General features: G+C 35.1%; 1 protein-coding gene across 1 annotated transcript in view; it reads left to right on the top strand.

Moving 5' to 3' along the window:
• ITGA2 (integrin subunit alpha 2) overlaps window positions 1–13676 on the top strand; it is a 102255-nt gene that overhangs the window by 40543 nt on the left and 48036 nt on the right. Inside the window, exons 3-7 of the mRNA XM_025435416.3 lie at window positions 820–929; window positions 3397–3488; window positions 6414–6528; window positions 6698–6825; window positions 9651–9799. Coding sequence (XP_025291201.3) covers window positions 820–929; window positions 3397–3488; window positions 6414–6528; window positions 6698–6825; window positions 9651–9799 — 594 coding nt within the window. The remainder of the gene's footprint in view (window positions 1–819; window positions 930–3396; window positions 3489–6413; window positions 6529–6697; window positions 6826–9650; window positions 9800–13676) is intronic.

The following is a 13676-nucleotide window of genomic DNA, read 5'->3' as shown; positions in this document are numbered from 1 at the left end:
CAACCTCTGCATCCTGTGTTCTGGCTACAAACATGTTACACGTAAGGAGAGCTCTACAGTATATTTGCTCTATTTTTGCTAAGAATCCTCTTATATAGGCAATAAACAGTAAAACCACTTAGATAACTCATATGCTAAGTAAATTAACATATGAAATTTGTAAATTAACGTCTGAAAGTAAATTAATATATGAAAGTAAATTAACATATGAAATTAACCTAAGTAAGTTAACATATGAAAACACTTAAGATGAAAAAAGTTCTCAATAAATGTTAGTTTTTGCTTTTGACTTTAATATTGTTTCATTCTTTAAAGTTGTGCTGACTATGATGGCAGCCACTAGCCATGTGTGGCTACTGAGCCCTTGAAACGTTAATGTCCTCCAGGTACGAAATGCACACTGAATTTCAAAGACTTAGTATGGAAAAAAGAATGTCAAATAGCTCATTAATAATTTTTATTTATAACGATTGCATACTAGTTTGGATATAGCAAGTTAGATAAAATATATTATTTAAGTTAATTTCACTTTTGCTTTTTATTGTATTAATGCGACTACTAGAAAATTTAAAATTACATATGCAGATCACATTTATGGCCTGCATTCTATTTCTATAATGTATTGCAGATATTCATCAAGAATCTCAATCAGCTAAGAGAAAAGGTAAAAGGACAAATTATAGTTGAACAAATATGAACTATTTTCTTATTAAAAATTGAAATTAAATGTGGGGAGTCTTTTCATTGTTTTGTGGTCAGTTTAACCTTTAAGAAACTATAGCTAACATTTATGTCTAATAAAAAAATTCCTATTTCTAGGTTACTGGTTGGTTCACCTTGGAGTGGCTTTCCTGAAAACCGAATGGGAGATGTGTATAAATGTCCTATTGATTTGTCCGCTGCTACATGTGAAAAACTGAATTTGGAAAGTAAGTGGTAATTAGCAATATGATTTTTTACAAATAACAAGATCTCTTTTGTTATAAATATAACTAAAAATAACAACAAAATCAACCATAGTGTGTCTTAAAGAAATATAGATAGCTTTTTGGCCTTTATATCTTTAGTCATGTGGGATCGAATTGTATACAAATTTCCAACACAACTGAAAGACCTAATGCATGGGAAATGTACTGCCTCTTGGACCATCTACTCCTAGACTGTGGACCAGTTTCCATCAATGGTTAGGATTATTTTGCTGATTATTTACAGAAATCTAAGCCCATCCATACCTCTCTCCCTCCTCCAAACAAACCATTCGGTATAGACCTGTCAATACTAGTGTTGCATTTAGAGATGCTGAGAAACACTGTTTCTAGTCTTGTGTAATTGATTGCATTTGAATAAAAAAAACTGTCACTATTTGGAATATTTTGTAATTGTTTGGAATTGCTGTTTTACTTATCCGTATCTCAGATGCTTTCTATTAATGCAAAAAATTATCAGAGGTGCAAGACTGAAAAGCTAAATAGGTCATATTTCCATGCAGTATTTCCCAATGCATCTAAAAAATTATTCAACTGAATCATCATCATCATGAAAAAATAAAACTGCACTGAGGAGTTCTAGAGTTCTGAAAAACTAAAGTATGGATTAGGAAAATATGGTGTTAAGAAATCAAGGGAAAGTAGAGATTCAAAAACAGTGATTAAGACTTAGAAGTAAGGGCATGTGTCTTATATGTCTCTGTATACTTAATTTCTAGCATCATTTCTGGCATATAATAAGAGCTTAATAAACATGAGGTGGAAGGAGTATCAGTGCTATCAAATGCTGCAGAGGTTGAAGAGTATGAAGACTGAGTACAGATCATAAGCTTATATAAGGAGATAATGGGGGAACTAGATCAGTGCTCTCCAAACATTTTGAACACTCATCTATATAAAACATAAGTAAGATATATGATAAACATATATACATCTATATAACATTTCTAAAAATAATAAAAATATAGACATTAAGGGTGAATTCTCAAAGGTTTTATTATGTAGTTTGAATATTTTATCACCCCAATGAATCATATCACCTCTAACTTTTGAATACTCATGTCAATGTATATATTTTTTATTTTTAAAAAATTATATGCATGTGCTGACGTATTACTAAATAAAAATAAATTTAAAAGAATACGCATTGGTGTTATATATAAGTGATAAATCACTAAATTCTAATCCTGAAACTAATTATTTATTTATTTATTTATTTATTTATTTTTAATTAAATAAAAACATGCACAGAGCAGCTCCATCATTTTCTTTCTGCACTCCAGCAGATTATACTTTGCAACTATCTTGCCTAGAGTATGAATCTAGTAGTGTTGAGGGGAGAAAATAGGTCACAAAGAATTCAGGAGCATGTGAGGCTATAAATAAGTTCTATGAGTAAAGGTAGGCCTTTGTTTCCAGAAGTTGAAGAGTGCAGGAGAATTGGGAAAATAGTTCTGTAGAGTAGCAGGGTTGAGTGAAGATTTTCCTCATAAAAAGAAAATTATTTTATTTGTAGGGAGAGTAGAAGGAGGTGATGAAAGGGAGTAACTATTAGTTAAGAATAGAATTAACTGGTTGGAATTAACATCACTGGTCCATGAGAAAATTAGTCTTAGAAAAATTACTCCCTTCTTGAAGACACAAAGGAAAGAGAACAAGGAAGAGTTCCAAGAATGACCTTTAGATAAAGGTAATAAAACAATCACCCTGGATCAAGAGAGATAAAAAAGTTATTTAAAAAACCCCAAAACATTGCCATTAAAAGTGGCAATGTTGGCTTGGCAGGGAGTTGAATAAATAACACTATTGAAGAGAATTGCATAAATAACACTATTGAAGAGAATTGCAGTGTTCCATAGCTCAAGAATGGATACAGTGGATGACACCCTAGTTCAGTGGAGGAGAGGAGGTTGGGGAAGTATTTATTATTTTACACAGCTAGTCTCAGGATTTCCATTTAAAATACACACTCACTAATGCTTTGGGACAGATTCTACTGTATGGCATTTTGGGGTAACACTTTAAGGATATATTTTTTTCTGATCCAGAATAAAGCATTAGATGGAGTAGTCGTGACCTTGGAAAGAGTGGGTTGACAAATTGGAGACCAAATAGTATCCTCAGACATGTTTCTTTGGGCAGCACTTTGTTTTTAAAAAAATTAAATTTAAATGCCTATAAGCAGACACCACTCTCTGATCCCTTACATTCTGTAACCTCACACATTTAAATGTACAAACTGCTGGATCACTGAAGGCCCCTCAGTTTTTCACATCTAATTATATAATGTGAGCTTCTGGATATATGACACTAAATTCAATGCTACACATAAACATGAGTGTGGGGGAGGGGGGAATTTAACAAGTTTAAATAAATGATTCACTTTTTAAAATCTTTTTCCCTTTGAAAGCTGCCACAAGCATTCCCAATGTTACCGAAATGAAAACCAACATGAGCCTTGGCTTGACACTCACAAGGAACATGGGAACCGGAGGATTTCTTGTGAGTGTTTACCTTTCAAATTCTCATCCAGTTCAAGAAAGTATCAAGTTAGTGTCTTCTTACCACCCCACCTATCAAATCAAATCTTGACATTTAAATATTAGAGTAAATATTAGAGTTTTATAAATGATGCAAAGTGGATATCCAACTTGAAATACTGTCGATGTATAGAATTCTTACGATATTCAGCAAAACCATTGCCATAGAACCTCCTAGAAAAAAGTAACACAAGGAACACCAACTCTTTGCCTTTGGAAAGTGTGCTTAACATTTGTTGATAATAGCAGAATTCCAGGCCTTGTTTCTCCTTGTAGGAATATTCGAGATAGTTACTGCTAATTCCAAGAGTGGATTTCAAAGCTGAAGGGTATTCCTGTCTTTAATCCTTTCCTATAACTATTGATGACCCTGATATCATTTAACTCATGACTTGGCTCTCATCTTATTTCAGGTTAGTATTTACTCTCAGTCTCTAGAATGCTGTGAAAAGACATCACAAGTCAGTGAGATAGAATACCTTCTTTAACAAGTGCTCTGGGGACAATTAATTAGTTAATAACTTGTATATCCAAATATACTTTCAAGTGAATTAAAGAGTTCATATAAAAAACTGGAAGAAAATGGAAATTTTCTGATGGAAGAATTTCTGAGCTTAGAACTAACAGAAGAAATCATATAGGAAATTGTTGAAAAGATTTGACTATATAAAAAAATGAAAACCATCATGTACCAAAAAAAAAAGTTTTTAAGGCAAATAAAAACCCAATCTTACTGACATTTCCACCAGCTCATAGATAATCCTAGTTACGTTGCTCTGTTAAAATAAACATAGAACACTTAATTTAACTCTACATTAGTTATGCCTATACCATTGACATATTGACTTAAAAGCCTATTGTATAACTGAATTATTCTAAAAATATCAATTTTTAACAATATTATTCTATTTTTACTAGTAGATATTAGTATTCAGACATTGGTATTCAGACATCTGGTATTGCTTATAATATGTGTTATTCAAAGCATAAATGAATATTGCAATGAATCTTCATGGTTTATGATATTCTAAAGTCTTTTTTTTTGTTTGTTTGTTTTTAAGGTTGAATAAATTCAGGAAGAGGAACATTGAGATATAGGGATTACAGAATGTACTTCAAAATTCTTATTGTGTAACTCCAGATAAAGTAAATTAAAAATTGCTAGAGAACCCAAGAGATTAACTTAATAACCAACGTAGCAAGCAGAGAAGAAGGAAAAGGGGAGGGAGGGAGAGAGAAGGGAAAAAAGAAAGAAACAAAAAAAGCCAAAGCTTCCTTTACATACCTAAAAGGTCAAAATCTTAAGATATTCTTAAGAATTATGTGGAAAAGACTGACAATCATCACATTTAAAAAAAAAAACTTATTAAGCTCTGGGCTTAAAGCAGGAATGTAGTTCTGGCATTAACAATTGGCATTCTAATTTCAACTTCTAAATGCTGTTTTCCATTGCTTTAAAAAAAGTCTTGAATACTTCATGAGTTACTGTTTTTCAAGGTGATTTAAAAAACAATTTGGGGATGGGGATATAAGAATCAATCATTGCTATCCATTATTTGGTAAACTAACCAAAGGCATCAATTGTGATTTTCCCCTAATTGGCAAAATGAACCAGTTTTATAGGGGAAAAATTATGGCTTATTCATTGAGATGAAATATGAACACAGCTGCTTTTCCTTTGAGCAACCAACAATTAAACTGGGTCAAACAAGTTCCCTTTTATTCTTCCAATTGCTTTTTGCAAGTTCACACTTTTGTGTTAAGTTTTAATAATTAATCCACAGCTTTACAAAATCTTAAACTTTGTAGACGCCCTTTAAGATCTAGTGTCCTTTTACATCTGGCAATTTTAATATTATTTAATGTAACATTTCCTGTGCAATTTAATCACAACTTAAGCAGGAGTTCTTGGCATTCAAGGGCTGCTGAAAAGGAGAGATTTGAGGTGGGGCTAATGGGAATATTAAGAATTGTAGTGTGTCTGATGTGGGCAGGGAGACAAGTGCCAGCCTGGAATGACTGAACATTTTAGGAAATACAAGTAGGGAAGATCAGAAGTCCTCAAATAAATACTTTATAACAAAGTTAAAACTGGCAGTTCATGAGCCTCATTGTGTTTGTTTAGCCCAGAGAGTGTGGTTTTTTTGTTTTTTTTTTTTTTAACTGGCTTTTCACAAAGCATTTGTCCTCTCAGGCTCTCCCTGAAAATGTGAACGAACTGTCAGGGCTGGCAGTGGGCAGGGACCTGCACCTGCATGTGAGGCCCGAATGCCTCATTCATCACGGTGTCTGTACCAGCCCAGAACATGGCCAGGGTCCCGCCTGACCCTGGGGCTTGTGGGCTTCTGGTTTCTGCTGGAGAGTATGACTGGTAGCCTAGAGAGAGCATAATAGTATAGGTGAAGAGTATAATCTCTGTTCAAGAATAACCACAGCGATGATGCTGTCTTGTAATTATGTACCATTTGCTATTTACCTTGCATTGTCCTAAATGTTTCATATCTATAGACTCATTTAGTCTTTACAACAACCTTAAAAGATAGCAGGTATGATTATCCTCCATTACAGAGACAGCCCCTGAGGCCCAGGCCCTGAGAGACCAAAGATGAAGGCACATACCCTCTTTCTCTAGCTTGGTGGGTGACCAGAGGGCTCCTCCCTGCACCCTTCTTTCTCCTGCCTCCCGCCCCTTATTCCTCCCATACTTCTCACTCCTCTGTCTTTCTGAGACACTTCCTCTCAGAGGCTTTATTGGTCTGTTAGTTTCAACCGCTGACGATTCCTAGGATCCTGTAACATTATGGAGATGATGTCTGAGTTTCACAAATGGAGCAGTAGAGGACTAAAATTTTCTGTATGTTTTGTCACTGCTCTCATTTCTTTGAAGACGTGTGGTCCCCTGTGGGCACAGCAGTGTGGAAGCCAATACTACGCCACCGGTGTTTGTTCTGATGTCAGTCCCGATTTTCAGATCTTGACCAGCTTTGCACCTGCAGCCCAGAGTAAGTGATGAATATGCACAGGTCTGAGCAATGCCTCACATGAAGGGGGAAGGCGGGATTTGTCAAGCACCCCCGCCCCTCAACTCCTCAAGTCCATTTTACTTTGTGCCATTTGTGTGAAGATTGACTTACCTATGGAAACCTATTTTTTTCATCTTTTCCTGTGTAGCTTGCCCTTCCCTCATAGATGTTGTGGTTGTATGTGATGAATCAAACAGTATCTATCCCTGGGAAGCAGTAAAGAATTTTTTGGAAAAATTTGTCCAAGGCCTGGATATAGGCCCCAAAAAAACACAGGTATGGATTTGGATAATACCTACACTAACCCACAGCTTTCTTTCTGAGAAAATATTATTAGATATGAGGTCTTAAGTTTTACATTTGTCAGATCCCCACATTAAATGCATTTAATGGTAATCCTAACAGTTAATTGAAACTTGTATTACATTGAGTTGTTCTATGACTTTGCCCAATGCTGGTTTTTGAGCTGTGAGGTTTCTATTTCTGACACAAGCATCAGATATGGGATATAGAATTTTTTGTGCATGAGAGAGAGAGAGAGAGAGAGAGAGAGAGAGAGAGAAAGAGTGGGGCTGAGGAGAGGGGCAGTGGGAGAGAGAGAGAGAGAATCTCAAGCAGGCTCCACATCCAGCATAGAACCTGACATGGGGCTCAATCGCACAACTCTGAGATCATGATCTGAGCTTAAATCAAGAGTTGGACACTTAACTGACTGAGCCACCCAGGTACCCTGGGATATAGCATTTTAATCCTCTTTAGTTGCTTATTTTTCCCTCCTATAACTCATGAATTTATTAATATATTTTAAAATCCAGTATGTATTTTTTCTTGACAGCCACATGGACTAATAATTTATTTTGTTTACTGTTTGCTAGTAAAACAATTGTCCTTGAATTCTGGGATTTTTTTTAATAAAGAAGTCCATAGACAGCATAATCCTGTCTTTTATTATTTTTAGTGTTTTATCATAGTTTATTCTTCCTTTTTTACAGAGGACAAGTCTTTTCAATAATTTTGTTTAGCTGTCTGTGTTTTAATGAGTCTTTAATTTGCTCTTTCATCTTCTTGAGATACATTCAAAACTCAGGAACAGAAACTTCCCACTTTCATAAAACTGAATAGCATTTGTTGTTAAATTTCGGGTCTTTTTTCTTTCTTTCTTATTGGATTTGCCATTTTATGGGTCATTCTAGTTGTGGAAGCACATTGAACCAATATCAACAAGGACCAGTTCATAGTTACCAGTCTATGTTCCTAGGTTGTTCCTATCATCCGATGCCTTAGCATCCAACATCTAGTAACAATTGTTGTAACATTTCCCCTAAATACTCTGAAATTTGATTTTCTGCTTTCCTGTACAATATTACAAAATATGTTTTCCCCATTGACATTGTTTTTCAAGAACAAAAAGACAACAATGTCCACTGAAACTTTGGAGTTTTCACTGTAGGATTTTACCAGAAAATTCTATGAATAAGACTAGGTATGGGGCACCTGGGTGGCTCATTTGATTAAGTGTCTGACTTTAGCTCAGTCATGATCTCAGGGTCCTGGGATCAAACTCAAGTCAAGCCCCATGTCAGGCTCCATGCCTAGCGGGGAGTCTCCTTGTCCCTCTCCTTCTGCTCCTCCTCCAGTTTATGCTCTCTCTCTCTCTCTCTCAAATAAATACAATATTTTTTTTAAAAAAAGATTAAGTATAGCACTGATCTCTGTATAGCAGAATGTTAAGGCCCATCATAAGAGAATTTTTCATAAATATCTGCTTATTTTATCTGTCTCTAAGTGGATTATCCCCAAAATGAGATCTGCTGTATTTAATAGTTTCTTGAATGGAATTTATGGCCTTCCTCTCCTTATCTCCCTTCCCCAATGCATCCTGTTCATCTCTAGAGGTGCTTTACACAGCCTCTTTTTTCTTACAACCTAAATTTGAACTTTCTGCAAGTCCTAATATAATACATTTCTTTAAGTCTTCTATTTGTCATTCCCCTTTCTCACACAGAATTTCTGGGGCTGTCATGGGAGTTACCAACATCATCCTCTCATATTAGACTTTAAATCTGTAGAGTTATTTTTGATCCTTTCCTCTTTCTCAAATCTTCCATCCTATCCTAAAGAGAGGGACCCAGCAATATCATATTTTTCACATCTTCCCAGTGCCTATTTGATTGCTTCCTAGCAAAAGTAGCTGATTGAACTCAGAAATCCTTGCCCCTCACATCTTCCTTATATACTGACCTTTGTTTTAGAGACCTTTTTATCACTGATCTCCTATTGCTACTTCCTGTTCTGAAAGCTACCCAACACATAGGCATAGAGGTGATTTCAGTACTGAGAACAAGGGTGCTAATAGAAATGTTTGGCTTTCTTGATCTAAAGGATCAGGATATATACTCCAGCATCTTGTTCAGAAGTTGTTGTCTTCAGACCTTTCAGATAAGACTCTCTCTAGTGGCATTTTCTCCAAAGGCCAGAAACTTCCTGCCCACATGCTCTTATAGCAGCTTTCTTCCAAGCATACTGAAATCTGTGATTAGAGGAAATCCAGAACAATAAATACGTCCAAATTGACTGTGTTGATTAGCTTACTGTTTTTTTATTCAAGTCTAATTCTTTGTTTAATATGCATTTATTCTCAATTAATGAGCTATTATCTTCCATCTGTGACTGCTTATAATTGTTTGCATGCTTATATCCATTGTTAATTAGAAAATTTATATCATATTAATCTTATTGTTATGAACTTTATTCTAATATTTATCCATATTAAAATATTATGACAGTGCTTTAAAATCTATTACCAGATAATCTAGAACTATTATAGTTGAAAATCTATAACTATTACTCTTGAGAACCAATTCATACCTGAGAGGACATCATTTTGCTTATCAACAAGTACTACTGTTAAATAGTGACAGCCTCTAACAAAGAAGTCATTATTCCATTGGAAGAAAAATAACTATTCTTAAGAACAAAATTAGAAGTCGTTCCCTTATACTATCAGCCCAGATCCAAATGCACTTTTGATTTGATTATATTGGTTATTTAGAAACTATTTATAACAATGACAAATCTAATGAACTTCTGCTCTCTTGAAGGTGGGGTTAATTCAGTATGCCAACAAACCAAGAGTTGTATTTAACCTGAACACTTTCAAAACCAAAGCTGAAATGACTGAAGCAACATCCCAGACATACCAATATGGTGGAGACCTCACAAATACATTCAAAGCAATTCAATATGCAAAGTAAGTTATGATGACAATAACCCAATATTTTGATAAAATAGAAGTGCTTATAAGTAAGAAAGAAGGAAAAAAAGACAAAAATGACATACTTGGTACCCACTCTTAAGTCAGTAATGAAGAAGGAAAGTTCAAACCTTCTGTCACTTGAATACTTTGAGAAAGCAATAGGAAATGAAATTTTAAAATCTTTGATTTCTAGAACTTTTATAAGATATTCCATGATTTTTTAAAAAGATTTATATGAAGTAGATGAAACAATGTTAAAAGACCTTAGGTTAAGTAGGAAATGGAGCAATCTGCAATTATTTGTTAATATTTATCAAGGGCACAGATGACTTGAGCTAATGGAGCACTTCATGCATATTAAGAAAGGTCATAGAATCTTAAATGTTAATGACCTAGGAGTCTGAATTGAATGGAATGGGTTCATTATGTTTATTACATCCAGAGCAATATGAATGTTACAACTATATAACACTCTTAATTTTTAGCCCAGTTTCTCTATTTTCTCAGCACTCCTGCTTTTATCTTCACTCTGTTTTAATCATATACCTTTAAAAAATGCTAAATATTCTCCTATTGTTATTTTTTTTAGATTCTCCTATTGTTAAATAATAAATGAGAACAATAACTTCACCTTCCCTTAAACCTACTTCCCGCTTTTGTCACTGTGTTGTGCATTTCTTCCTTCCACTACCATATCCTTGAAAAATTGTCTTTACTCCCTTCCTCCACTTCCTTGAAACATATGGCTTGCCACCAGGTAAACATGGCTCTCTTCATCAGCCAGTAACCCAGTGGTCCTGCCTCAAACCTCATCCTCTAGCTTCCCTTACCATTTGCTGCTGAGGAGCACACACTGCTATTCCAGCCCCAGTTGCCATGACATCAGAAACTTTTAGAATCACTGCCAACATTTAGTCAACAGTTTTAGCTCTTTAGTGTCTCCTTTTCCTATTTTTTCTTCACTAAAAGTCCTCTTTTTTTTTTTTAATCTCCCTTTTCTCTTAGGCCTTGTCTTCACTCTCATAACATCTGCATTAGCCCTGTGTAGGTCACTGCATTGCTATGTGGTCTGCTCTGAACTCTTTCTGAAAATTCACACAGATATCCAGCTGACACTGAATATCTTAAATTTGGAGTGTTGACTCACTTATCAAATTCAACACATCCTAAACCAGCCTCATTCTTTTCCTTACCCATGCTCATGACTTTTCCATTTTGATTCGTGCCACCACCTTCCCCCCACCCTCTCAGTCATTCAAAGTAAGCATTTGCTGGTTTTCTTTATTCATTCTACTCTTCCTTAATAGTACACATCTGGTCAGTCACCACATCCTGTCTTTTCTATTTCTGCATTTCCTATTGTATTCTTACCTCCTTTTTTCTGGGTGTATATTCTAGTTGCTGTTTCTATCAACTGGTGACTTTCTCTGTATGTCTCAGAAGTGAATATCCTATAAGAGAAGATATGAATGGTTTGGTTAATCTCTGTTGTCCCTATTGAGATGTCCTTTTGGGATATGCTATCTCACAGGAAGCTGGTCAGTTGCCATTTGGCAAAGTGCCCCTTATGGTCTGGTAAGCTAGACTCAGAGGAGCAGTAGGTTGACATAGAAAATGGCCTAGAAAGAACTACAAACTGCAGAGGGACTGTATTTTCAGCAGGAAGTATAGATGCGCTATTTTTCCCTGAAAGGAGCCGAGGGGTAAGCTCTCCTCTCAGAAAGAATGGCAACTGTCTGTTAAGATGTGACTTTCTTTGCCTTTTCAGAACTTTGGTTTTCTCTCCTGTGCCATCATCTCACTCTTACCACTAGTTCCCAAGCTGGTAGAAGTCCTTCCATTGTTCAGAGAATCACCTAACCTCTTACACTTTCCAGAAGTTAATTCCCTTTCTTTATCTTTTTTGGGGGGGGGGCAGGGTGAGGGAGGAAGGATCTGTTTCTTTATAACATCAAATAGAATTCTGACACTCTTTTAGTAAATCTTGCCATTTTCCATTTATCCTATTTCATGGAGTGCTTGTGGTTATGATATAATATTCCAAGACCTGAAGGTAATCAGAACAAATGAGGCAGTTTCTACCCTCAGAAATCTTATAATCACACACGATGAATTCTAAATATGTCATAAAGAGTATAATTCACTCAGCAAATATTTAATGTGAGTACTGTATTCAAATTTTTCTGGTGACAAATATGAAATATTTTTCTATACTTCTACATTCTGCTATGTAGAATACAGGAAAGTTATAGGGAATAAAATGATATTCTCAGTTTAAACATGTTGCTATTAAAGTGTCCCTTACACATTCAGATGAAAATATTCAGCAGACATTGAATACATAAATTTGAAATAGGAGAATGAGTGGAAATAGATGTAGACTTTAAGGTGTCACCATATAGGTGATAGGTAGTCCAAAAGAGTGGGTGGCATTTCCCAGAAAGAATGTCCAAGAAGAAAATCCAATAGACAGGGAAAAAATTATTAGACAATTGGAAACCCATCTAGAAACAAAATAAAGCTGAATCCCTGAATCACTCCTTGAATCAAAATAAATTTCAGCTACACCAAAAAATTAAATCTAAGAAAATGGAATTATTAAAGGACTATGAGAAACTTGTGTGATTAAAGAAACAAGTCTTAGAAATAAGAAGTTCTTTTAAAATACCATGTCAAATATAAAGACACACATAAAAAGCTAATGAAGTTGATGTCAAAATATACAATTTTGGGATGCCTGGGTGGGTCAGTGGTTGAGCATCTGCCTTCGGCTCAGGGCATGATCCTGGGGTCCCAGGATCGAGTCCCACATCAGGCTCCTTGTGGGGAGTCTGCTTCTCCCTCTGCCTATGTATCTGTCTCTCTCTCTCTCTCTTTGTGTGTGTGTCTCTCATGAATAAATAAATAAAATCTCTTTAAAATATATATATATTCAATTTCTATACAGGAGTAATAGAAGTAATACCACTAAAATTTAAAAGATTAATGAACTGAGAAAAATATTTATGATATATATGACAAAAGATCATGTTCTTGACTAACAAAGATATCTTACTAAATAGAAAAATTAGAAAATAATGAACAAAACAAAGAAAAATGGGCAAAGGTAAAGAAAAATCAAGAGTTCAGAGAGAAAAAAATACAAATGGTTAATAAACATAAAATGCTTCTTATCTCTTCATAATGAAAAAATGCATATTAAAACAGTTATATATTCTCACTTATCAGAGTGTCCCTAATTTAAAGTTTAATAATCTTCATTGTTAAGGAAAGGATATGGAGAAACTTGCATTTTTTTACATTATGGTAATATAAATTGGTAGAAAATTTTATTTTATTTTAATGTTTTTTAAAGATTTTATTTATTCATAGAGACAGAGAGAAGGGGGCAGAGACACAGGCAGAGGGAGAAGCAGGCTCCATACAGAAAGCCTGACATGGGACTTGATCCCGGGTTTCCAGGATCACACTCCAGGCTGCAGGTGGCACTAAACCACTGCACCACCACGGCTGCCCTGGTAGAAAATTTTAGAGTTCAATTTGGCAATATCTTTCAAAGTTTGAAATGTATAAATCCTTTGTTCCAGTAATCTCACTACTAAGATTTGATCCTACTGATACATTTGGAAAAGTATGCCAAAGTCTATACATAAGGACATTTTTATGGCATTACTTATAAAATTCAAAATAACCTAAATGCACAATCATGGAGAATTGGTTAAACTATGGTTACCCCCAAATAATGAAATATTATCCAGCCATTAAAAAGGAGAGCTTTGGGGGCACCTAGGTGGCTTAGTCAGTTAAGCATCTACCTTCGGCTCAGGTCATGATCTCAGGATCCTGGGATCAAGCCCCACACCTGGCTCCC

Source organism: Canis lupus, chromosome 4 (genome assembly GCF_003254725.2).
Source record: "Canis lupus dingo isolate Sandy chromosome 4, ASM325472v2, whole genome shotgun sequence".
NCBI classification, from domain to species: Eukaryota; Metazoa; Chordata; class Mammalia; order Carnivora; family Canidae; genus Canis; species Canis lupus.
Note: the sequence above shows the minus strand (reverse complement) of the source record. Positions and strands in the feature narration are given on the sequence as shown.